Source organism: Perca flavescens, chromosome 2 (assembly GCF_004354835.1).
Source record: "Perca flavescens isolate YP-PL-M2 chromosome 2, PFLA_1.0, whole genome shotgun sequence".
NCBI lineage: Eukaryota > Metazoa > Chordata > Actinopteri > Perciformes > Percidae > Perca > Perca flavescens.
In genome coordinates, this window is record NC_041332.1 from 32,562,412 (window position 1) to 32,589,726 (window position 27,315).

At 41.0% G+C, this 27,315-nt stretch overlaps 1 protein-coding gene across 3 annotated transcripts; it reads left to right on the top strand.

Moving 5' to 3' along the window:
- Positions 1-2,858: 2,858 nt before the first annotated feature.
- On the top strand, positions 2,859-27,167 carry rgl3a (ral guanine nucleotide dissociation stimulator-like 3a). 3 transcript variants are annotated; one of them, XM_028606051.1, is made up of 20 exons: positions 2,862-2,929; positions 4,354-4,573; positions 5,070-5,129; positions 5,987-6,245; positions 12,559-12,845; positions 14,700-14,744; positions 14,994-15,163; positions 15,260-15,417; positions 15,503-15,814; positions 15,932-16,035; positions 16,300-16,384; positions 18,379-18,429; positions 19,374-19,460; positions 19,576-19,608; positions 19,765-19,886; positions 20,008-20,103; positions 21,260-21,395; positions 22,872-23,138; positions 24,062-24,179; positions 25,156-27,167. In XM_028606051.1, the coding sequence occupies exons 4-20, from the start codon at positions 6,057-6,059 to the stop codon at positions 25,308-25,310; spliced, it is 2,415 nt and encodes an 804-aa protein (XP_028461852.1). In that variant the 5' UTR covers positions 2,862-2,929; positions 4,354-4,573; positions 5,070-5,129; positions 5,987-6,056; the 3' UTR covers positions 25,311-27,167. The 3 variants fall into 3 exon arrangements, 2 of the variants coding, with proteins under 2 accessions (XP_028461852.1, XP_028461857.1); XR_003694936.1 differs by lacking the exon at positions 25,156-27,167 and having other exon boundaries at positions 2,859-2,929; positions 22,952-23,138; positions 24,062-24,148; XM_028606056.1 differs by lacking the exons at positions 2,862-2,929; positions 4,354-4,573; positions 5,070-5,129; positions 5,987-6,245 and adding an exon at positions 9,923-10,221.
- The last annotated feature ends 148 nt before the right edge of the window (positions 27,168-27,315 follow it).

Below are 27,315 nucleotides of genomic sequence, written 5' to 3' on the forward strand. Positions count from 1 at the left end.
AAATTAGTCAAGAACATAATACCATGAATACCATATGTGAATCTCTTGGAACATTTGATGAATTGATTACAGCAATTGACAGTCAGGTGAAACTAGAACTTCACTAAGGAAGGAGTTTCACACATCTCAGATGACCAATCAACCAGTATGTTTAGAAACGAGACCCCTCACATCCTTGTGTTTGTGGATGAAGCTGGCTTCAACCTGGCCAAGGGCCGAAGACGTGGCCGTAATATTATCACTGTGGATGTCCCAGGACAGCGAGGGGGCAATATAACTAAGTGCTGCCATTTCTGAGAATGGTGTGGCCACTCACATCCCCAATCTTGGCCCATACAATACACAGAAGCTCCTACTCTTCTTGGACCACCTTCATTTTGATTTGATCCCTAAAAATGAGAGGTCTTGTAGGGCCTCACCTACCACAATATGTCATTGTATGGGACAATGTGAATTTCCACCGTGGCCCGCTCATCAGGGCCTGGTTCACTACTCATCCAAGGATGGTCATGGGGTTCCTACCACCTTACTCTCCTTTCCTCAGTCCTATTGAGGAGTATTTCTCCGCTTGGACATGGAGAGTGTATGAGCATCGGGCTCAAGATCAGAGGTCCCTGCTCCGTGTGAGGACATGCATGCTGTTTCTTCCCTCATTGCATCGCAAGTTAGAATATACGCTGTGACGTGGATGAAAATCTGTGGCCAGCATAATAATAATACTTTGTGCCAAAATGTCAGAATGTAACCTTATGATGTACACTGTTTTTAATTGTCTAACTAATAATTGCAGCTGCTGCAGTAACCAACAGTTAAAGATAGAGTAGTGCAGTGGTTCCCAACCTGGGGTCCGGGCACCCCCAGGGGGGACGGCAAAGATCACAGGGGGGGCGCAAGTCTTTATCTGGTTTGAGGTTGAGGTAAAAAAAAATATTTGCACATGCTAAACAAATTATGATAATACACTAGAATATATAATGTATACAAAAGTTTGTATGAAAACTATATATTTTGTTGTATCCTCGTTTTTCCTGCCGCCACGGCATCACTATTTTAACATGGCGGAGAAACGTAACAGTGCTGATAATGGCTCTGTATCACAAAAGAAAGTAAGGCTCTATCTCGAGAGTTACCTCAGCTTCGGTTTCGGGGGCTCAGCTTTTCTTAAACATGAGTAGGGGGGGCGCCAAGGAAAAAAGGTTGGGAACCACTGGAGTAGTGTACAGAACTATAACCTGTAACCAGACAGACAACCAGGGGCAAATGAAAATGGGTCGTCGTCGTCGTTGTCGTCGTCACAGCCTCATGCAACTTTACGAACACAAACTAGAGACCTAGAACAACAATCGGAGGATGTTGTTATTGACAAGATTATTATAGGATGGATTCAAATGCAGCAGATCTGTCATCTAAACATTCAGTCTGTGAACTCCACTTCAGCATAGTATAACACAACCCTAGTGCCCACTGGGATCTGGGATGGGTGATGGATCAGAGGAATACAGTAGAAAAACACAGATAGATCCGCACGCCAAATAGCTTCTATTAGAAGAATTGTAATGCTTTAAATAGTGGTCCTTCGAGCCAGACTTACTTAAAGCCTTAACATCCTTCTAATGGGAGCTATTAGGTGTGCAGATCTATCTGTGTTTTCCCCCCATTGCTTCACCATTATAGCTACCTCCAATAGGAACAAACTCAAACTTTACACAGAAGTTTCATGTCAAAGAAGGACATTTGATCGGATTGGATTAGATCAGTCACATACTCGTGACACACTCGTCCAAGTTCTCACAAAAGATAAGAAAATAAGAAAACACTCTCAAAACAAACTATAAATAGCACATAACAGAAAAACGGTGTATGCATAGAAAGTAATAGATTTTTATTTTCATAGTGATCCTGACCTGCCCAATACTGTAATACCAAACAAAGACTGTTGTGTCTATGCTACATTACAGGTTTGACTACTGTAGTTGTTACTCATCAAACAAATAGCACATCATCAAATATTAAACATTATACAAAAATAAAGTTTGATTGAATGTCCCACAGCCTGGAGAGAACCTCTGTCATGTTGGACACTGATTGGCTAATATAGGGTGAATTCAGGTAGAGTGGGACATCAGGTTGAGTGGGACACTTAAGCTTTTGGGTACTGTAAAGGCTTAATTTTGTAAGCCAATCACAACAATTGTTACTGTGTTGTAGCTGAATGTCTATTGGATATGAAATAAAGGTTGTGATTGGTGTGACATCACAGATGTGGTCCAGTTGTTATTTTTCAAATTGCTTGACTCCTGGGATCTCACAGTAAGCCACCTGGCAAGTGTAAATCTATTTTAGAATAATAAGGTTGATAATTCTGTCACTTATGATGTAACAATAAAACTTTTGCTTTTACATACATTTATACTGCCTGTGTATTAGAGATTAATAACAATGAGCATCTAACTGTATAAAATATTTGTGAAAATTAGATTCAGAGCACTGTCCCACTCAACCTGACAGTGTTAGGTTGAGTGGGACAGTTTTAGGGCTAATGCTAGCAAACAGTGCAGCCATTTCATGAACAAGAAGATAACATTTTAGCCACCCAGCTACCACCTAACAAGCCAGGAACATTTCAACTCTGTCCAGACCAAAGCAGACAAAAAGAAACCAAAAAACAACTAAAGAGCGTAAGCCTGCTGCTGTCCGCCCCCCAAAAGCTGCCGTTCCTCCCCTGCAAACAGTTCAGGGAAGTGACCCCTGTAGGCCTACTGGTTGCAAGGGGGTCTATGGGGATGCAAGCGACCCAGAGGCCAATGAGGAATGGGTTGCTTGTTGCCACTACCAACGGTGGTATCATGAGTCCTGCGGAGAGCACAACGGACTTATGGATGACAATGACTTCATCTGTCTTGGATGTGTTCACTGAAGATGTTAAAAGGTGGTAAAAGGATGTAGGCTTAATTAAAGTTCCATTCATTGAATGTAGAGTGAAGTTTACAATGTTACATTTTTTTTGCATTAGTTCCAGAAATGCATTTTTAAAAAATCCTTCCAAGTATTAATTAATTGAAGGTCTCCATTGTTGTATTTTGCGCTTCATAATGCGCCACACATTTTCAATGCATGTATTCTGGTTTTATTTACGTTTTACACAACGTCCCAACTTCATTGGAATTGTATTTCTCATGTTCATTTTAACCATAAAATAGTGTCCCACTTTCCCTAACAAAATGTCCCACTCAACCTGATTCAGATGGTGTTTAAAGATGAACAGTTTGTTAATAAATACATAAATTGGGAAAATGTCACCATAGTGGCCTTCATTACAATCTATTTAAACAAAACACATACAATTTTAATACATTTTAACTGATTTAAGTTGTTTAAAATTCAATTTACCAAAAAGTGTCCCACTTTACCTGACTTCACCCTACAGGCCGGCCAGACTTAGAGAAGCCCCAGGACCTTTTCCCCCCGTCTTTTGTTTTATGTGTCATTGTATGATGCCTGTGAAGAACTGTTTAATATTGAGGGGGGTTCAGCTTGCTTCACGCTTTCTGCCTCTGTCTGTGCTTTCATGATGAAGGATGAAATCGCCCGTGTGCCCTTATGTGCTTCTTCTGCGCGATGGCGCCGCTGTGTTTTAATGTGCTGGCTAATGTCATTTTCTCCACGGTGCGCTACATTAAAATCAACGCGACACACCTTACAAAAAGCGTGGAGGTTGTCGATATGACTAGGTAGATGCATGTAAAGTGTTGCGCCCAACACTGTTGAAATGTACAGCTATACTTCGATTTCTTTGCAGGAACACCACCTTCCCCTCCCATTTTTATCTGCTCGCTTTCGGGTCTGAACTTTCCGCGAAGTTTGCGCAGAGATCAACTGCGCAACTGGATAGGTTGCCAGGTTGAGGTGACAAACGGGTTGAAAATTGTATGGTGTGTGGATTGTGTGAATAGGACGCGCTTCATACAAGATCTGGCAACTGGTCAACATTAGACAACCATATTGGTCCGATTATTTATAAAGGAGTTTGGGCCATGCACATTACGTGAGTTTCCCGGGAGAAATAACATATATGTGTATATATATTAATATATATGTGTGTGTGTGTATATATATATATATATATATATACACACACACACATATATATTAATATATACAGTATACACATATATATATATATATATATATATACACACACACACATATATATATATATACACACACATATATATATATATAAACAACACACACCCACACACAATAAAATCACATCTATACATATATATATATATATATATATATATATATATAGATGTGATTTTATTGGTGGGTGGGTGTTGTTTTTTTTAGCTGATTGACCAATCAGTGGGAGGAGGCGTGCCGGCGTCTTGGTGCAGATTTTGAATCGCTGCCAGCAGCGTGAGTAGGTTTCCTCAACATCTCCAGCCATCCACCGGCCTCCAATTTCAATTCAACAAGTATCAGCAGTCTGTAGAGGTTTTAAATGGCGAATTGGTCACGTTTTTATAGGCGCACCCTGTCTGAACAGTGTTCTGTTACCCAACCTCAGGTAAGAAACATTTCAGCCCTTAACAGCTTTCAGCAAACTCTATAATATCATCAGCAATTCCAGTTCAAATTAGCTAACTATATACACACTGAAAGAATATAATAATGTGGATGACTCTGCATTTCTGTGCACTTTCTGTAAGCAGAATCCAACCATCCATATGTGTGCTTCAGTGTTTGTATATTACTCTATACTGTAGTGATGGTGAAAAAGGCAGAGAGTTTGTGCTTTTTATTCTAATGAGATGGTTAGTGAACTGGAATGATGGGATGTGAAATGAAATCAAAATGGGACACAATTATATATTACTGTGTAGCCTACAGCCAACAGAAGGAGGCCAATCCAACACACACCCACCCACACATAAACATGCCCGCGGAGCATCATCCACCCACAAACACAAAGAACAATCAGTCCTCAGTGATGCATGCCAGTTCCATCCAAGTTTGACACTGACTGTCTCTACATGAATATTGTGGCTGCCGGACAAACACAGCTCAGAACATAGTCTTCATCAGGACTCAGGAGACGCAGATTCACGACAAGCAAGATTATGGTAAAGTAACTATTTGTCTTTTAGGGTTTTACATTTTATTCAAAGTATATGTTTTGAATGCTAAGTTATCCAGATTTCGGTTGGGGATGCCGTAGAGGATACATTGTTCTCAATAGCTACAGTTGTGAATTGTGTATGTTATTGAATAATGTTGATTTTGTACCTTTTTTTTTGTTTTTAAAGAAATATTTTATGGATATTGAACATTGAATTCAAAGTCGTATTCTGTACCTCATTGTAGTCTTCATATTTTCAGTGATTGTTCTCATGATGGGCAATTTTGAAGCCATTTGAGACTGCATTAAAGATCATATAAATAAAGTTAATATTATGTAGGCCTACACTTTTCCAGTATTGTCATCTCAGTAAAAACAATACAGGCAGAGAGACAGTCCTCTATATGCTTTTGTTTAATGCAGATTATTTCCAGGTGTAAAGCTGTAGAGAGGATTCCTCAATCAGTTCAGACAAAATGTATTTTTATATGTCAGTTTAGAGGTTTTCTGTGGCCTTTTTATTATGAAGGGAACTCGTTGAATTAAGATAATTTACGTCATTGTGCTGTGCTGCTCCTAATGACCTGAGTTAAGCTAATATACCTCAACCCTATTTCTGTCCCAGCATGGCAAATCCAATAACCATTTTTATGCTCAAATTACATTACAACTAACTCAGTATTTTTAGAACTGATCTTTGTTTAATAAAATTTAAGAACAGTAGGTTTAAAAGTGTAACCAGCTGACCGGGACACTTCTTTGATGGTTGTAAAAAAAAACAAAAAACAACAACATGAAATTACAAGAAAATGTTACAGCAAGGGACTATGCCTAATGTTTTCACTCTCCTCCCTGGCACAGATGAGGCAGCAGGTGTGGGAGAGATCTGACAAGCTGTGTGTGGGCCCGTAAGCGTGACACAGAGCGTGAGATGAGGACCATTATTCCTGTGTTTGGAGGGGGCGATGGAGGGGAGTCCCGCGGCCTCCGCAGCAGGGTGGGCAGGATGAAGAATCTGCTTTGGCTCAGGCCGAGTCAGTGCGTGGACGTCCACATGGACACCGAGCCCGGCGTGTGGCTGACCAGCTTCCAGTCGTTGGACACTGATGGACAGCACGAGGTGAGTCGGAACCCGGATTCCCTGAACCCCAGATTATCAATGCAGGATTCACCTGTTGTGGTCCTGTGCTGCAGTTTACTGTAACAGCTGCTCTTGGTGTCCTCAGACCTCGCTTTATTTAAAACTCAAATTTTGTTGTATGGGTGTCATGCATGGAAATAATGCAAAGAAGTCAAAGCAACACATAAATCTCCACTGTGAACACCTGGTTTATTGGGCAAACAGAGCATGATGGATGACACACACACACACACACACACACACACACACACACACACACACACACACACACACACACACACACACACACCAAACGTAGGAGGGTCTCTCAGATGTAGGAGGATTCATCATCCATCATCATAAGAATATTAAAATGTCTGATGTATTCCACCTAGAGCTAGGAGGAGTTAATATAATATTCATATTGTAATATGCTGTTAAACGTTGCCTGGTGATTTGGTAATTATAATGTTTTATGGCTGCATGAGACGCAACACATTCAAATGCCTGAGGCTATTTGGCTGCTTGGTAGTGTAAAGAAAACACAAATTTGATGTCTCTGTCTGCATTAGTAATGAGTCCACATCATCCACTCCAAAGGCTGCAAGTAATGATTATTTCCTTGTTGATTAATCTGTCCATTTTTTTTCATATTAAATGTTCTATACATGGTCTATACATTTGAACAAAATAATAAATAAAAAATAAAAACTCTTGTCACAATTTCCAAGAGCCCAACGCATTATCTTCAAGTTCCTTATTTTGTCCAACGGTCCAAAACCCAGAGATATTAGATGAACAGTGACATAAAACAAAGAAAAGCAGCCAATTGTTGATTTTTCTACGCTAGAACCAGCAAATAATATTAATAGTCTTAGTAATAGTTTGGTCTATAAAATGCGAAAAGAAAGATGTTTACATTTGAGAAGCAGGAATCAGTGAGATTTTACAATTGTTTTGCTTAAAATGATATCTAATCGATTTTAAGAATTACGATTAAACGCATCATTAAAATTGTTGTCGATTAATTTTCTGGTGATGAACTAATTAAAGGTAATTGCCTAATTGTTTCGCCTCCAAAGCAAATATTTGGCATTTTGCTTGATAATTGAGGGATTAATCAATTATCAAAATGATGTTTGTTTGATTTCTTGGTCAGTAATCGATTTTATTGACAAATGGCTCCAGCACTAACACGAGGTGTGTGTGTGTGTGTGTGTGTGTGTGTGTGTGTGTGTGTGTGTGTGTGTGTGTGTGTGTGTGTGTGTGTGTGTGTGTGTGTGTGTGTGTGTGTGTGTGTGTGTGTGTGTGTGTGTGTGTGTGTGTGTGTGTGTGTGTGTGTGTGTGTGTGTGTGTGTGTGTGTGTGTGTGTGTGTAATGAGGCTGGGTGTTCTAAAGTATGCTACCTTTTTAGTATAGTAGGGGTGTTATTTTAAATGATTGACTGCTGAATGATTGTTCATTTTGATTGACTCCTTCCTATATTAGATTCCTTGTTGTATTGAGAGTCCTCTGATAGAAGTGGTAGTATTTGGGCATCCTGAAATTCCGTGGGATCATTGGATCGGCGCTGCGCTCGGAGTTGCTCACTGTGGTGCTGGAGCTGAGTCTCTTGTGATTGCGAGGTCCCACGCGCGAGTGGCACTGTGCTCCGTAAATTATTAATTGTAGTTGGACCACTGGCCATACACTCATCTGTGACGGAACAGCTGTCATAAATTCAGTCATTGTCTACGTCAGGTTTCTCTCTGGGAACTTCTGCCGTTCCCGTTCAGCTTAACATTTTTCCACTCAGGACGTCATCAACACCTGACATTTAGTGACACTGCAGACGCTCCAGGAAGTATATTGTGATCCTGTGGGTGTGCTGTGTATTTCCAGCTAAAACGAGCCTTTTTAATAGTCTGAGGGTTTTTGAGCACACAACTTCAACCAGCATGTTTCGGCATCATCTTGCATGCATGCTTCCGCTTGTTGCTTGCCCGTCGCCTCATCACCCATTCATGTGTCTAATGAGTACTAATTGAGATCTCTCCTGGCACTTTCTCTGCTCTGTTGTTGAGCAGCTGTAGAGAGACTGGGTGACATCATGACATGGGAAAATATATAAGAGAGAGAGAGAGAGAGAGAGAGAGAGAGAGAGAGAGAGAGAGAGAGAGAGAGAGAGAGAGAGAGAGAGAGAGAGAGAGAGAGAGAGAGAGAGAGAGAGAGAGAGAGAGAGAGAGAGAGAGAGAGAGAGAGAGAGAGAGAGAGAGAGACTCACTATTTTTGTTGAACTAGCGAGTAATGGACAGCCTGATTTAAAGACGTCCCATCAGCTCAGCTTGTCATTGTAATGTGTTGCTGCTAGTCAATGTTATCTCTGGATGTAATGAAATTCCCTGTTTTCACTACCGAAGGCTCTTCATTTGTACATTCCTCGAAGTCACAATGTTGAAGTCAGTGTTTAGGAGCAGAACAGACCTGTTTCTAGTCCCCACCACGCCCCTGACACCATAAGCAGGAACAAATGGAGGCGCTCGAGAAAAACTGTCCTGACTGGATTCTTTAGCGGCAGTGGCACTGAAATGCAAAATTCCTAGCATATCAATATTGGCCTGAAACTACTCAGCAGACGGAACATTCCTTTTGCATATTGCATTGAATCTCTTACTGGAAAATTATCACTGGAGTTTTGATTTTAGGTTTAGGGGGCTGTGGCTCAGGTGGTAGAGCTCTCTCCTCCCTATCGGAAGGTTGATTGTTCAATTCCTGGCCCTGCAGTCCCATGTCGTTGGGCTAGACACTAAACCCCAAATTGCTCCCAATGCTGTGCCATCAGAGTGTATATGTGTGTGAATGTTTATCTGATGAGCAGGTGGCACCTTATATGCCAGTATCGCCTGCATGTATGAATGTGTGTGAATGGTTCCTGTACTGTTAAAGCGGTTTGAGTAGTCGTTAAGACTAGAAAAGTGCTATATAAATACAGTCCATTTACAGTCCGCTTTTATCTCTGATAACTTAAAGGAACACGCCGACTAATTCGGACTTTAGCTAAAGTCCCAATAAGTCGCCATGTTTCTTTTGTTTCTCTGATCTTTCTGAACTTTAGCTCCGATGACTAAAATCTTTTATCCGGTTAAACATGTACAGTATAGTAAAAACGACCAAGATCTAAAAATGTGGCTTTAAACTGGACAAAAAATAATTTTATGACGGCTTCTGGCAGTCAACCACAATGCTTGATGCATGTGCAAGGGGATACAACGCGGACCGCGTCCTTGATTAAGATTACAGATCTTCTGGGTTTGAACGTTGTTGGAAATATTTGGGATAATGTAAGTACACTACTCAACTACAACAAAATATATAACATAGGTCTAATTGTTTTTAGACATTTAAATGCAGAACAGTTACATATTATATCTTTAACTGTAAATAATTTAGTAAGTCATGTAAATTATGCTTTTAATTAGCCCACTAACTTTTTAGTTTACTTATTCTTTTAGGCAGCCCATTGCTTGTAGTAACAGTGCCATGAGTATCAATAACAATTCTTTTCAGTCATAGCCTCATTTTTAAAAGTCTGCATAACAATAGCTGGTGATTTCCCCCACCTTATCCTCATTGGCAATACATTAAGCACCGCCCACACATTTCTCATTAGCCACGCCCAATGCAAAACAGCCCCCACCCTGTGCTCTCACTCAAAGACTGGTCCGTCCACCGTCTCCCACACGTCCACTGTCGCTGTTCGTCTACTACTACGTCTGGACACACTTCATCCTTTTTTAACTTTATCGTGCTGTGTGCCATTTAATTCAAAAAAATGAACGATATCATTTAGACGGAAGTGAGCTGTCGCAGTACAGCGCTAATTCCTTAATTTCTGCCTGGGCAGCTAGCTTAATCAGCTGCTGAGTTTACTGACACAAGTTTTTGGAATACTTTTCTTCCCGAGAGCACAAGCATGGGAAAATGGCACTTGTCGATGGTAGGTTAAATGAAATGTGTTCGGCCTTGTTGTCATTTCTATGTCATTTTGTCAAACTTTTTTTATTTATTTATTTATTTATTGTGTAGTCAGTCAGCAATATGTGGACGTTGTTGTCTCTGGTCACCCGGACAAACCTATTGCTATAACGTTAGTGGTTTCATTCATGTAGGGCCCATGGAGGATGTATTAAGAGAACTAGATCCACAAGTGTCTCTGCCATGCAGATAGCAAACTGTTTTTTGTCTGAGTTTCTGTTATGTGATATCGGCTGTTCTGAAGCATGGTCTGCTTCTGTTACATATTTGTGCCAAATACAATTGTGTGAGTGTATTAAACCCAGATATCATAGTCAGCATCCTGCTTCATTTTGTCAACAACCCCTACATTCCTCAGCCTGGGTTTCTTGTGTACTTCGACTGACTGTACACACAATATTATAGAGTCCAGACAACTATATGTGAGTGTGACATCTGATAGTGAAGAGACAGATAATGGGACAACTTGCATCAAATAGTTTTGCTTTTTGAATGGACACACAGTTGACTGTCCAGTTACATGTCATGTTGTGTCGTATAGATGGATTTTCTTGCCACACATTTAGCTCTCACCTTCTTCCACTAAGTTGCGTTGTGGTGTGACAGTAAAATCCCTCTCTTAGTACTCGCCCATTATGTAATATTATTGTTCATCGTCACTCCAAATATGACAAAAGTTTCATCTGTAGGTTTTTGTTTTCTCAGCTCTGGTGTGTAAAATAATGAGAAATATATTATCTGTCATAACCCAGGATATTCGATGCTTGATACTATTTTCAGTAAAACATTTTTAGTTTATTAAAATGCAGAGTTTAAACTAGAGATGGCCCCCCGATACCATTTTTTGCTTCCCGATTCTGATACCTGAACTTGCGTATTGACCGATACAGAGTACCGATCCGATACCAGTGTGTCATATTTTATTATGTTTTAACAGCTGTATACTACTATCCCTGTATGGATGTGATAAGATTTCTATCTTTGTTGTCGGTCTCGCTCAGGTTAAACTCTTTGTAAATCATGAACAAATACAAACAATGAATGCCGCAGAACTTTCTTTTATTCTCCAGTTTTGACAGTTGTCCCTTATAACGGAAAAAGAACATAAATAAACTACTTCAACGTAGATTTTCTTTAGGGCTTTATTACGTGGTATCGGATCGGTGCATAAACTCCAGTACTTCCCGATATCAGCGTTTTAGGCAGTATCGGAGACGATACCGATACTCTTAACAATATGACCATATGAGAGCTAATGCTGTGATAATTATTGGGATATTATATCCCTCACACTTAAAGAATCCAGTGAAACATGTGTTTACTTGTTGGTCCAGGTCAAAGAAAAACATCCTGACCTCTCCTGGACAATTTTTATTGTTTTCTCTACAGTTTTGTAACGTGTGGTGTAGTTTGAGGGGGAAGCGTATCGCTTAACCGATCCAAAGTTGGAATTAAATTAAGAAAAAAATGGTATCATGGTTCAAGACGTTGTTCCTCCCTTTGTTTGTGGACATAAACAAGTGAATGCTTCTTTGTCCAATGATGGGCCCAGTCACCAGGTGTCTGTCTGCGTCAGAGTTCAAGGCTGGGGGGTCACAAGCAGAATCTCAAGAATGAGGTCCATTGACATTGAGTTTGGCCTTTTTAACGAAATGACTCGGTCTGAAGGCTTATTTCATTCGTCATGAGTTCTAGATATGTAAGTCACCGTAATTCAGTTAAGTAGCCGGTGTCGAAAAAGCTCCATGACTGCCGGGGATTCAGAAAAACTTGGCAAAAGTTTGTTGTTGTGATATGTTTGTATTTGTTTCTCTTGGTTCATTAAATTATTGTACGTGTTTCCGTTATGTTGTATGTGACACATTGACAGTAGGGCTGAGCAATATATCAATATTATATCAACATCAATATATGAGACTAGAGATCGTCTTAAATTTTGGATATCGTAATATCGTGATATGACACAAGTGTTCCTAGACTGTTCTAGCTTTTCTATTATTTGCCTTTACCCACCTAGTCATTGTATCCACATTATTGGTGATTATTTATCAAAGCTCAGTGTTTTAAAATTTTGTGGAAGCATCAATAGTCACACACTACAATATCGCCACAATATCGACATTGAGGTATTTTGTCAAAAATATCGTAATATTTGATTTTTGCCATATCGCCCAGCTCTAATTGACAGGCACAATAAAGTCTGTGTTATCTACCATCTTGTGAAGCAGAACAGAAGGCTGTATCATGTATTTGGGTGATTATTTGCCAGATCTTGATGACCTTGCCTTCTCTCCTGCAGGACCTGGTGCAAGAGTGGGGGGAGGAGGAGGAGGACGGGGCTGTGTTTGGCATCACACTGCGCAGGGAGCCCATCCTGCCGAGCCTGGACACTGCAGAGCTCCTTACAACCTTCGCCCAGTACCGCGCGGTGAAGGTGCGCAGGCTGAAGGCCGCCACCCTGGAGCGTCTGCTCAGCCACCTGCTGGACCCCGAGCACCAGGAGCCCGACTTCATCCGTGTCTTCCTCTCCACCTACAGGGCCTTCATCTCCTCCACCAGCACCCTTATCAAGCTGCTGTTTCAGAGGTTAGAAACTGTCCCCACCAAGGCAACCGTGAGGGCTCAGTCAGCCCGTCTGTAAGCCCACTTACAGTATAAGGTCTTTGCTGCTGATTTATCCTGATGGAGAACCTGACATTTAGACACTTTTTTGCCTTCTTGCTGAGAGTAATGATAGAGCTTCTCGGCAAGAAGGCCCCTAACAGTCTAAACCAGGGGGTCTTCAACGTTTTTTAGACCAAGGACCCCTAAGCTGAAAGAGAGACTTGAGTAGGGACCCCATTCTGTATATATTGTATACAATGGAGTTGCATATTAAACTGGGTCGAATGGATATTATTTATACATCGTGTTTTAACGTTAAACATACATGTGGAAGGCACAGTGACTTCTTTTTTTCACAAGTAGGCCAATTTATCTTTGCTATAAAAATGATGGATTCATATTAATGTATATTTTCAGACATATTTTAATTTTTGAAAAAAGAAACTTTCAAAAAAATATTTTTTAACATAATTTGGCAGCCCCCCCACTAACTCTGAGGACCCCCTTGGGGTCACAGACCCCCTGTTGAAGATCTCTGCTCTAAACTATTTTTTTTAAAAAAAAATTTTAAATCTCTTTGCCTCAGTGACCCGTCACCTTATCGGAAGCCAGATACAGATTGGAGAGCTTTAATATTTTCTTCATCACTTTTTTCTTCTTTTTTTTTTTTTTTTTTTTGACATTGATTTGTTTTTCCAGCATGTGCTACTTTTAGAAAGGTCAACACTCTGTTTGATGTAATTGGAGCATGACCAGGTTGCCAGATGCACACATCAATTTCTAAAAGAAGACAACTATCTCACACCCTCTTTAGGTCGCCTCGGCAAACCCTCTATTGATGCCTGGCAGGTTTCTATGGCAGGTCTTAACGTCATGAAACAAAGCATTCAGCAGCTTTGTTCTATTCCAGTGTAGTCATGACTACACCCTCCACACCCAGCGGAGCTTCTTTACCGAACTGAAGCTCAGTGACCTGAACACTGACATTTAATTTGACTGAGTGGGGAATCCTACTAATACAATTGGGGTTAGACACAGAAAGCCTCTTTTTTTTTTTTTTTTTTTTTTTTTTTTTTATATGCTCTCCGAGAGGCCAGTAGTAGTTTTCTTTTCTCCGTAATCTAATTGATTTTACACAATTGAACGGCTAAAACAGGCTGAGATCCAGTCCATAGAACTTGCCTGGTCTTCTGTCTCTCTCGCCTCCTTGCAGCTCACCTTTGCTGAATCCATTGCAAAAATTGGCCATTAGTTCTGTTCAGTTGATATACTGTGTTATTTGTCAAACAGTCGCCCTCATATCTGTGGTGCTGGTGGCAACAGGATTCCTGTAAGCTTGATGCGAGGTCAGGACAACCTGGGAAGTGCGTTTTCCCTCCTTTTTTTGCCTTTTGTACAGGATGTAACATTTTGTTGCCGTCATTAACTTGTAAACCACCTGCTCTGAAACGTGATAGGTGCTTATTTGTTTGATCAAACCCAACTTTCACAATCTTTTATTTGCTCTCTTGTGTCACATTTTGACGCAGTAAAGAGAATCACCCTGTTATAAAACTTCATTGATACTGCGTATATATTTTTATGATGGGAGACTTGACCCGTGAGGGACACATCGTTCATCTCTTTTCACTCGGCGCTCTGTAAGGCCCCGGTGTCTCTGCTGGGATCCAGGGTGTTGCAGGACATTTCCACAGGATGAACCGTTCTAGAGGATCAACCTTGGGACACTTGTTGTTTACAGGATGTTTTCTTTCACCATGTAGCCTCTTTATGTGATGATTATCCTTGAAATGTAGTGCTCAGCTGATAGGAACATGTGTTTACCTTTTTCCACAGAAACGACTCAATCGCCAACCTGGATAACACTGTCTGTCAACGCAGGTGAGTGCAGCCACTCCTCCATTAGCAAAGATTAGTTTGGATTTGCCGTCAGTCCAAATAGAGTTTTCATAATTGGATGTAATTGAGGAAAATTATATAATTGTTTATGTGTCTGTTTCACGCAGGCCAATGTTGTCCAGGTCTCCTTTTTAATCTTAATCGAGGGTGAACCTGAACAAGTAAAGGGCTGACACTATAATTAACACTTCTTAATGTCCCTGATCATCATCCCTCCCCTTCCCTCCCCAGTCCCTTACCCCCGGTGATCCGGCTGTGGCTGGAGGAATACGGTGAAGACTTCCGCGATCCCCCTCAGTACCAAGACCTCCGGCTGCTGTGTGTCCACTTGCAGCATGGCCTCTGCTTCAGGCGCTTGGCTCAGACCGCCGAGACCTTCCTCAAGAGGCTCCAGGAACAAGGTACGGGGGAGGTGTCCTCCTGATGGACCGCAGATAATGTCAAATCCTCGGCGGCGTCCTGTTTCGTTGTCATTGAGGATTTGGTTTGTTTGACAGATTGCAGCGACTCTGCGTCACAGCACAACAGCGAATCATTGCAGCAGGAGCTCGGAGACCAGGAGGACGGAGGACAGGCGTCCACTAAGGAGGAAGACAAACACTTTATGGACTTCCCTGTGAGAGACGTGGCGGAGCAGCTGACCCGACTGGACGCTGTAGGTTTCATTAACAAATATATATCTCAAAGCTCATATCTGTGTCGGTGTGGGGTCACTCATTGGCGTTGTGTCTCTCCCTCAGGAGCTGTTTGTCCGAGTGGTGCCCTTCCACTGCCTGGGCTGCGTCTGGTCCCAGCGCGACAAGAAGGAAAACCGAAACCTGGCGCCCACCGTCCGCGCCACCATCTCCCAGTTTAACGCCGTCACCAACCGTGTCATCACCTCACTCCTCTGGCCGTCCTCTCCCAGCCCTTCCACTTCCTCTCCCATGTCATCGCCCAGCTCCTCCTCCTCCTTCCTGTACCCCTCGACGGCCCCGAGCTCACCTCGCTGCTCTCACACCAGCCCCGCCCACAGGGCACGCATCATCGAGAGGTGGATCGCCATAGCTCAGGTCAGTGTCCAGAAACCTTTTTAGAATTGAGTTTATCATCAAGTGATATAAATGAACATGACTTTTGTCAGAATGTCGTAACCAAACAGCCTTTCCTTGTTTTTTTTCTCTGTGCAGGAGTGCAGGCAGCTGAAGAATTTCTCCTCTCTGAGGGCTGTCCTTTCAGCCCTGCAGTCCAACGCTGTGTATCGCCTCAAGAAGACCTGGGCTGCTGTCAGCAGGTCTGCAGACTGTTAGAAAACACACTATGCTTTCATAATACTAATAACTACTAATAACTGTTCATAACTTATAAAAAAAAAAAGAGTTCTGTGAAGTACACAAATTGAAAAATAGCAGGTGAAAATTGGCTGAGGGGGAATAAAGTCCATAATGGGTTTCCCTGAATCATTTTGTCTTTTTTGAGCATGCAGACTTGTTTACCATGAATATTGACCCTACACGAAGAACACTGTCTTAACAGAGTGAATTTCTTTTGGTTTCAGGGAAAGCATGGCCACCTTCGACCTCTTGTGTGAGATTTTCCCTGATGAGAACTGTGTGCTAACCAGCAGAGAGATCCTGGTGGAGGTAACTACGTGACATAAACACACACACGTGAGAGAATGCAGACTGGTTGCTCTGCCTGAATAATGATGGAAATAGATCTGTGTGTAGCTTCTCTCCCGAGGCGTGGGCGGTAACACAAACTGTTAAATGCGCTAGATAATAAAGATAATAACAGGTTGCTTGTGTGGCTTCTACCATACAACCTTTTTTTTTCTTCTTTTGACTGGGATGTTGGGGCTCTGCATGGTTAAAACTGTATGTACTGTAAAAATTATTATGATTATTCAGCTAGTTGACAGAATTCTTGATTTATTATTTTGGTTGTTTAGTGAGTGAAAAAACGTCAACCATTCCCTGTGAGGATTTGCTGCTTTTCTCTGTTTTATATCATTGTAAAATGTCTTTTTAGCTTTTGGAGTGTTGTTGAGACAAAACAAGATATTTAATATATCTGACATTTTATTTATCTACAGAATAAGCAATACTGAAAATAATTATTAGTTGCAGGCAGACTTAGGCTACTTCCACACTACTAAAATATCCATCCACGAGCGTTTTAGCACTGTTTTAGAACTAATCTCCATCCGTACTAAAAGGCCTGAAAACGCATATCCCTGACCAATCAACCAATCAATCAATCAATCAATCAATCAACCAACCAACAAGTACACGACAGTGTGAACTGTTACTGTCATCCTATCATCATCATCATCATCATCATCATCATCACCAACAACAAGCCACAATACAGCGTGTACTATATCGGTCACCGTCATTTTCAATCTATTATCATCATCAGGATCACTATTCACCACAGGCAATGGAAACTAAGATGGTGACCTCCTTCTACTTATAGCATTTAAAGTATGAATGGCGACAGGAATAAAATAATTTTTCTTGGTAACCGGGGCGCTGAGGCGTGCCAGATGGTAACAGCTTATGCTCAGTATTATACTCAGAATTCACGTACACTGGGCATGTGTGTGCCGGTAAGGCTGATAACGCCACTGGACACGGGATTTGTCACAAGCTTACTTCCTACAGATGTAATTCAATTTTTTTTAAAGTATCAAATCATAACAAGAGTTATCTTGAGACACTTTACAGATAGAGTAGGTCTAGACCACACTCTATAGGCAGTAGTGGCATCATAAAATGCAAAATTGAACTGCTAGCATCAACAACAAGGTCATAAATGGCTGTAATTTGTTATCCATGTTGAATTAACCAACAGTAGTCAAGTCTGTTGCGTTGGTTTTCTCTCGAAAAAAAAAACAAACAAAAAAGGGTAACATGAGAGGGGCATGACCAACCAGGGAAGGACACCTTGTAACTAATAAGGCCCAATCAGGAAGCGAACATAGATGTTTGTGTCATCGTTTCAAAGGGCCAGACTAAAACGCAGTTGTCAGACCAAGACGGCGTCAGCAGCATTTTCAAATGTCTCCATTTTTAGTGGTTCTAAAACGCTGGTTTTAATGGTGTGGATGCGAGGCGTGAACTTAGCGAAAGATATGCATTTTAAAACTAAAACGTAGTAGTGTTGATGTAGCCCTGTGAAAAGTATTATACACACGTCACCTGTTGATCCATTTACTGAACGTATTGTCTACAAATGGCCTCTAATCGCTGGCTATTTATGGTCTCATTTCTTTTTCAAATCACAAAACTGAATGTTCTGTCTCCAGTTCACCTGCCAGTCTGTGTCCTTTGTTCCCCGTAAAAAAACAATTGATATGAATGTGTATTCAGTGATGTTATCAGCAGCCCAGTTTCTATAGACTAATAAAGAAGGTCATTGTTAGCAGCCAACGCAAATAAAACCACTAATAAAAGTGGTAAGTTGGGCACTAACGAGTACTTACTGCCAAACCCTGTCAGCAGGCGCTCAACCCTAAATCAGTGGATGTGCTTTGTTGTCATTTCACACCCAGCAGCCCTCTCACATCAACACCCTGAATTACAGTTATTGTGTTTTATCGAAGTTGACAGGACATGTTGTGTGTTTCCTGCAGGATGGGACTCAACCAGATGGCAGCGCCACCCCCGGCTCAGCGTCCAGACACGTAAGATAATGGTCATCACTTTGTTTGGAAATAACCTTTTTGGTTCCCCAATTTCAGGTTTGACCACCAAAATAAAGTGAATGTGTCAGCTATACCAGCCACCTAAAAATGAAAGGCTGAGGTCTATTTTTTTTCTCTGCCTGGATCATCTATTCTACTTCCCTAAAAGTCACATGATTTCAAGCTGAAATAATTGAGCTAAAATAGAAACGAGATTTCCGGGCGCCTGGGTAGCTCACCTGGTAGAGCGGGCGCCCATATATAGAGGTTTACTCCTCGACGCAGCAGCCACGTGTTCGACTCTGACCTGCGGCCCTTTGCAGCATGTCTTTCCTTCTCTCTCCCCTTTCATCTCTAAGCTGTCCTATACAAATAAAAGCCTAAAATGCCCAAAAAAGAATCTTAAAAAAAAAAAAGAGAATAGAAACCAGATTCCCTGTTCCCTCTTCTTCTTCTTCGAATCAGTGATAACACTTCCAACTGTTAGTTTTGCCCCTTACGTAGGTTAAGGGTATAAAAGCTGACGTGTGTGAAGGGTTTCTCACAGTTTGGCAGTTTACTTAGTCTGGGTGGGGCTATGTGTAAAATGTTTTATACCCCCATATTCACTCTGTTTAAATAGTGATGATCTTGTGTTTTCAGTTGTCCATGTACATTTCTACTTCAGTTTCAGTAGAATCTTTGATTTTCATTAACACAACATAACATAAGATCAATATTCTGTCCTCCTGTGTTCAAGTTTCTTACTCTTTCTTACTTTAAGCTAATTTTCTATTAGAGCGACATTTAGGAGTTCAAAATGAAATATTTTCAGCTTTTTGCAAATATCTTACATGTATATTTTCATTTGCGTGAAGTAATAAGTTGATTGATTCTCTTTTTGTCAATGGAGGCCATAGTGATCACCAAAATGTTCACCAGTGTGGCTTGATTTGTGTCCTCAGAGCTTCAGCAGTGGTGTGGTGCCGTACCTGGGCACTTACCTGACTGTCCTCACCATGCTGGACACAGCGCTGCCTGACACAGTGGAGGTGAGGACACATCACACCCACACACCCACCTGATGTTTTAGTTTGTTCTGCTTTATGGTACTTTTTAATCACGCCATATTTGTAAGACTGCTTTTTATTTCTTTTTTTTTCACAGGGTGGACTCATCAACTTTGAGAAGCGCAGACGGGTAGGTGTCGCCTCCTAGTGGTGTCTTACATGAATGACTAGGGTGGTTTTAAATTCAATTTGAATAGCCAGCGCCGAAGTCTATTTGTCTGTTCTGCTATATTCTTTTCTGTTCTATGACTTAATCTGTGCGTTGTTTTATTTAATTCTCTTGTAGGAGTTTGAGATTGTCTCTCAGATTCGGCAGCTTCAGGCTTCCTGCTCCAACTACAGCCTACCAGTAAACCATCATATCGCCGCCTGGCTGCAGGCACATACGCTGCTCACGGACCAGGAGAGGTGAGACACGCTCTAACACCACTGCCATACAATATAAAGACAATCGAGTGGATTGGAGGGCTTTTGCAAAGCTTTTTGCATCATTTCTTAATTTCTCTTTTTTTTTTTTTGTCTCCTGAAGCTATGAGCTGTCTCGTGACCTGGAGCCTCCAGTTGACCCCTGTCCCAGCTCTCCCAACTCATGGAGCAGTCGCCTGCTCGCCAAGAAACTTGCCACGTAAGTCTGGAAACCACCTCTAGTCTGTAACTCTAAACACAGCTGCCCTGTTGTTAGGGCTGTGCAATTAATCTGAACTCTAGCTCCTAATGATCACAAAAACAGAATAATCGAGAAAAACGATTATTTTGCACATTCCGTTTTGTAAGTAAACTCTTATTTTGTCTTGTGTTCTGAATGAAAACAAAAATGTTCAAATGGGAAGAGTGTTAAAGAAATTTCACAGTTCTAGGTGTTTTCACTGTTGATTTGTTTCACTTTTTTATGTTCAATAATTGCAACATCTTTCCAAAAGTCAATGAGTAATCTTGTTAAATAATCGGAATTTCAATATTTACCAAAATAATCGTGATCATGATTTTTTTTTTTTCTTTCATAATTGAGCAGCCCTACCTGATGTGACACTGACTGGTGTCATATAAATATTTTAATATAAGACATGTCAGTTATGTTAATGGTAGAAAAAGATGTAGATGTTTTTGATCTGCATCCAAATACACATATACAGTCATGAGATACAGATTGTATTTTTGAGCAAATTCAGTAGTTTAGAGGAAATAAACATTCCTGGATCTTTAGCTTCCCTATCTTTAAGGCCAGACACGGTACTCGTCAATTTTGAGAATTTGGGCTTTTTTGTTTCCGTAACATGTCGTCTTTTAGACTAGTGGAAAGAAAAGGACACATTAGGTGTATATATGATACAAGTTATAGGATGCTAAGGATTTGATTAGAGATTATATTAGATATATTGTGTCTATAAATAGTGGTTTCCAACTAAATTGTATCAGTTTACAATACGTATCTTTTTAGAGATGAGAGATGTCCAAAATTGACTCTAATATGTCAACAAAATGAAACACAAATGTTCAACTGTGACTATATCCAATGTTAACATTTCTGTTCTGGAAATGTTTGCTAATTGGCACATATTTACTTAAATAATGCCTTATTTGCATATTTAACCATAAGATTTCAGAACAATTATAATACAAAAAAAGAATTGCCTTTAATATAAGTAATCAACTGGGGAAGTTTCATGGTGATATCTATGAGTTTAAAATGTACACCTTATTCACCTGTAGTGTAGAATGGAATGTGTTTCCGTTGCTATTTCGGGAAAACGTACACAACTAAACCGTGTTTGTGTGTGCAGGTTGCGATCATCCAGCGACAGCTCCCTCAGGAAGACCCACGCTGACCAGATCAGTGTGTCGTCTTCTGGCTCCAGCAGTTCAGACATGGAGGACCTCTCTGGCCCTCAGCCCTCCCCCCTCAGAGTCAAACTCAAGGTGAGCACTGAAGTTCGATTTATGGTATTCTCGCTTTGCCAGACCATCCACACGCTGCGGAGCGGAGGAGGGTCTGGCTAGTCCACATAGCATTCCGGGATGGGAGAGAAACGTGCTCTGGTTTATTGGCATTTCTTGAAACCAATCACAATGGTCATGGGCTGCGCTAAGCTCCGCACGGAGCTGCTACAAAAAATAGTTGTGCGAGAGAAAACTCAGATTGAACAGATAGTCTAGCTAGCTGTCTGGATTTACCCTGCAGAGATCTGAGGAGCAGTTAACCATAGTCCTCAGAAATCCACCGGAGTTTAAAAATGCCAACACAAAGAAAGCGTAAGGAAATGGAAATCAGCGAAAATACATGCATCCGGCGAAATTTCGGAAATTTCGCAATGCCGGAAGTGATACGCCAAAGATATAAACTAGATTTATGGTATCGTTTCCACCACAAAGGCTCAGCACATTGTCGCGGCGCGCGGTCGTACGCCTCTGAATTTTTGTATGAGGTCATAAGGAGCAAGGTTACCTCACCTTTCTCTGCTTTGCCCGCCCAGAGAATTTGGCCTACCCATGAGAGAGAGACATCATGGCTTTCAAACGAGCGAAGTGGCAGTTGGTCAAGGCCAAACCCCCCCCTCCCCCCTTGCCCCCCCCTCTCTCCTCCTCAATAGCTACAGACACAGAAATTGCACATCCTAAGGAAAGCTCATTGTGGGACCATTAAGGTCTATATAAAAGAGACTTCAGATACAGTATTAGGGGACCACTAAGGTCTATATAAAAGAGACTTCAGATACAGTATTAGGGGACCACTAAGGTCTACAGATACAGTATTAGGGGACCACTAAGGTCTATATAAAAGAGACTTCAGATACAGTATTAGGGGACCACTAAGGTCTATATAAAAGAGACTTCAGATACAGTATTAGGGGACCACTAAGGTCTATATAAAAGAGACTTCAGATACAGTATTAGGGGACCACTAAGGTCTATATAAAAGAGACTTCAAATACAGTATTATGGGACCACTAAGGTCTATATAAAAGAGACTTCAGATACAGTATTAGGGCACCACTAAGGTCTATATAAAAGATACTTCAGATACAGTATTAGGGGACCACTAAGGTCTATATAAAAGATACTTCAGATACAGTATTAGGGGACCACTAAGGTCTATATAAAAGAGACTTCAGATACAGTATTAGGGGACCACTAAGGTCTATATAAAAGAGACTTCAGATACAGTATTAGGGGACCATTAAGGTTTATATAAAAGAGACTTCAGATACAGTATTAGGGGACCACCAAGGTCTATATAAAAGCATCCAAAGAGCACCATGTCATGGGACCTTTTTTAAAAAATTTCAAAAGGGTTTTCCACTTAGTTGGTTTAAAAAAACTGTGTAAATGGTTTTAAAATTGGAACACAATATTCCTATTTTCCCCTCTGTCTTTCCCTCTCGTCCCCTCCCTCAGTCTCTGTCAAGCTCGCTCCACAATGTTGCAGAGGATTTCTCCGTCAGCTCCATGTCCTCCTCCTCTCCCAATCTGTCCAGCTCCTCCAGCAGCTCCTCACACCCAGACCTCAGCTCTTCTTCTCTGGTGCTGAGCCCGGAGTCGCCATTGCCGGGCTGCTCTCCTCAGGCCGTGCTGCCCGTCTACAACAAGCAGGTCGCTGACTCGTGTATCATCAGGGTGAGCGTGGAGTGCGTCAGCAACGGAAACGTCTACAAGAGCATACTGGTGAGGACAGTGGTTTCCTGATCTTGTGTTTCTGAGGTCAGCCAGCTTGTTTTTTTGGTTGACTTAGTCGAACACTTTCTTAAAGTAAAAAGTAGGAAAGTAGAAGAAAGAACAAAGCAGAACAGGAAGGTCTTGGTAAAGAAAACTGATGTGTCATCAAAGAGTATTTAAAAAAATGCATGATCAGAAGTCTAAAAGTTTAGGATTTTTCCTGTGGCATTTGCAAAAAAGCTGTTTTAAGCCAAAGATTTATGAATGAACCCTTTTAAGACAACATTATTAATTTCAACTGAAACTACTGACAGTTATTTAAAAAAATATGTTTCTGAAAACATTTGAGGGGAGAAAATATGCAATGCAGTAATAGAATCTTGCGCTAGTTTGACAGTTTGATTGGAGTTCTCGAGCCGTCATTGACACAGCGATGGAGACTCGTCGGCTCTGATTGGTCGTTTTCCTTATGCCATTATTTCAGCAAAGTTACCAACTGTAGCTGTAAGCGGAGTGTAGCCAACAGCATTGATTCCTATCAGTTTCTTTACAGTAAAGCGTGGTAGACCGTCTCCCATTGATAATCACAACCCACATGTCAAGAAAGTGTATTTTCTCTCTACTAAACTCAACGTGTAAACTGAAGATTGTTCTTAAAGCCATTTAGCTAATTCTAAATCATTTAATTCCTCTCAGTCACCTTGAAAGACGCAGCAAATATCGTCAATGTAACTGTAGTATTTGAACCGATAAACTGATTAAGTGGATATTCTGTAGGTCTCAGTGGCGTGCGTGCGTGCGTTTGTGTGAAATTGCTGCTCACATACATGATGATGAAGGTCGGAAAGAAACGTGTCAATAAATATTCTTCATCTGATTTGAAAGAGTCACTGGAATCTCTGAGAATTCTCTAAATCCTGTTTCCTCTCCAGCTGACCAGTCAGGACCACACGCGTCAGGTGATTCAGAGGGCTCTGGAAAAACACAACATGGAGGATGTCTGCCCCTATGATTACAACCTCTGCCAGATGCTCAACAATCATGGCAAAGGTGAATATGTTTTTTTTTTCTTTTTTTTGTAAGTTACTGGTCATCAAATACAAGACACAAGGAAGACATGAATCATGTGTAGTATTTAAACTGATTATGTACTGCAGCATCAGACCTAAAACGTACTGTTTTTATATTTTGGGGGTGGTAGTAGCTCAGTCTGTAGGGAGTTGGTTTGGGAACCGGAGGGTTGCTGGTTCAAATCCCCATACGGACCAAAGTATGGTGGTGGAGTGGTAGCTGGAGAGGTGCCAGTTCACCTCGTGGGTACTGCCAAGGTGCTCTTGAGCAAGGCACCGAAATCCCAACTGCTTGGTGTCCATGTTCATTGACAGCTTCAGTCCCCCCACTCTGACATCTCTCCATTAGTGCATATATAGGTACTGAGCATGTGTGTGAAATTCAAATACCTGCTTGTAAAGTGTATAATAACAACAGAGTGAAAACCTTTAATTTCCCTTGCGGGATTAATAAAGTATAAATTATTATTATTATTATTATTATTATTATGAGGTTCAGTCTAATGGACAGGAGTCATTCTTCTCTTTTCTTTTACACCAAAGAGAAAAATTGACTTGAACATTTTTGTGTAAATTGGCTAAATGTAGAGCAATATTTAATCTAGTAGCAGAAGAAGTTTGGGCCTCTGTATAAACGGTAAATGTCAGGAAATCCATTACAGAGGAAGCAAAAACCAGCTCCTATTAATCAACTATAATGCAAATCCACTGCAAGACATGAAGGGGTATAACTCAAGTTATTTTCAGCTGGAAAACTCTTATTATATTTTTGTTGTCTTCAATGATGCTTTCATTCTTTCTAAATAAATTTAAAACGCCGGTATTTCTGAAAAATACTCTTTATCATTGTGAGAAACCGCTGTAATCCCTAACTGAAATAGAAGCAGATGAAGTAAGCTAAGGTAAAATAAAATAAGTGTCGTCACTTCATCACTTCATTCCTCTTTCTGCCTCAGAGCTCCAGATCCCTGACAAAGCCAACGTGTTTTATGCCATGTGCACCTCCGCCAACTATGACTTTGTGCTTCGTCAGCGCTGGAGGAGCCACAGGAGACATCTGGGCTCCTCTTCCAGTCCTGGAGCTCAACCCAGGAGCCGCTACTCCAGGTGAATCGCATCTGTCCTGGCTGACTGTTTATCCAGAGGACAGAGGAGCTGCTCGTGTGCAAACAAACGCATCCATATTTACTCACCGCCACGAGGTATGAGCCACTCTGAAATAGAGACTCGCAAGCAACCGAGCTTTGACTGCAAAATATCCTTCTCCTCTTTGCCTGGAGCAACACTGAAATGTGTTCTACTGAGAATTATCGTGGACCGTTTTTAAAAGAGTGATGCAAGAAGAGAGAAATATCCAAGTACACCGAAGTGAGACACCAAGTAGGATTTTGTAGTTGTCGTCCATCATCTTGAACATCAACATCATTGGATAAATGAACCGCAATTCCCAGGAGCTGTTTTTCCTAAGATAAACACACTTGTATTATGTAGACAAAGGCACATTGCATCGTGGACTATTGGGCATTAATGAGGCGAACAGGGCCTAACGTATCACTGCCGCGACATACAAACAGGATGAGGATCAGCTGGTCTGGGAAAACAGTGGTGTCATGGTCAGGAGAAAACGTGGCCGCAGTTTCTCGTCCGGGACTCGGACAGGACGTGGGACTTTTCCTTCAACGCGTGTGACTGAATGAGTAACTGACTCCTTTTTAACTAAGCGAAGCAGAGTGACTAGGTAGGGATGCTCCCTGTTAGTCTATGAGGAACAGTTTTAGTCATGCTGACCGCGTTGAAGAACAACGAGACTCCCCCCTTTAAATCAAATGGTGTTTGAAACTGTTTGCACTCCTGACACTGAGATTTCATTTGTCTGGAGAGCCATCAAAAAGTATTCAGTCATCTTCTAGTTGAGGATTCAAATGTTTTTAACGTAACTTAATTTAATCAACTTAAATTATTAAATGTATTTCAGTATTCAGCTTTTAGAGAAAAAGTGGCACGAGGAAAATGTGTTAGTTTCTGTTTTTGTTTTGTTGGTTTTGGATTCTCTTTTCGGTCTTCAATGCTAATCTGTTTTTAGTGTACTTAAAGTTGCTTTGAAGCTCAACTTAAGTTTGCATTATTTTGAATGAAGAAACTTGGCTTTTTACTGTCTGCTGTAATTGAACAAAGGAGACATTGTATATGTGCGCACAATGTGGCATTTACGTCGGAGGGTCTGAAGAGGACTTGAACAGCTGACATTAGAAGTTATCTCTGGTATGTTTTCCTTGCTGATGATGAAGGCTGATTCACGTGGGGCTGCTAGTCACTACAGTCTGTAATACAGTGAGTGGTATGAAGCCCACTCCACCCGTGTGAGGCTGTGAAAGAGATTAACCTGGAGAATGGTTTGTGTATGTAAAAACAAAGTGTCTTTAGTATGTGAATTTACGCTAATCTCGGTGATGTGAAATCCTCCCCCAAAACTCTTAAGGCAGCTTTTTTGCAAGTATTAAAAGTAAAAGATTTTGGAGTGGTTAACATATTTAGAATGAACAAAACAAACACACTGGTGACGTTTCTCCTCAGTTTTGGGCAGGATTTAGCATCTCTGGGGGAAGCTTTAATGCTGCTGGGGTTTTTTGTAAGTCACAAGAATGGTTGGTGACAAAGGTCTGGCAGCTGCAACATAAAGTATGAAGGAGGTGTCCACAGAGTGAATCTTTCTGTCTGTCTGTCTGTCTGTCTGTCGACTGTATTATTAGCAGCTTTCATGTTCATTATCTTCCTTCATTATGTATGAAATGTAAGTGAAGTCGTCAAACGTTACTGTATGCAAGTTGTGGTTCAAGCCTAATGTACATGTCTTTGTTCTATTATTTTATTTCAACAGATACTTTATTTTTAAATTTTAATCTCGGCACTTCCTGTTCATAATTAGTATTTAATGTCCACTAATAAAGACAATTTGCTATTTATCATAGTGCCACAATTGTTTGTTTTTATGTGTTGAGTTGTTTATGATTTAGGAACTTCTTGAGTCCAGAAAAAAAAGAAAAGGCTGACATTTTTTCATACCTCTGTCGGGGTTCATATAAAATGTAGGCTTTAGTTTATATGTTGAATATTTG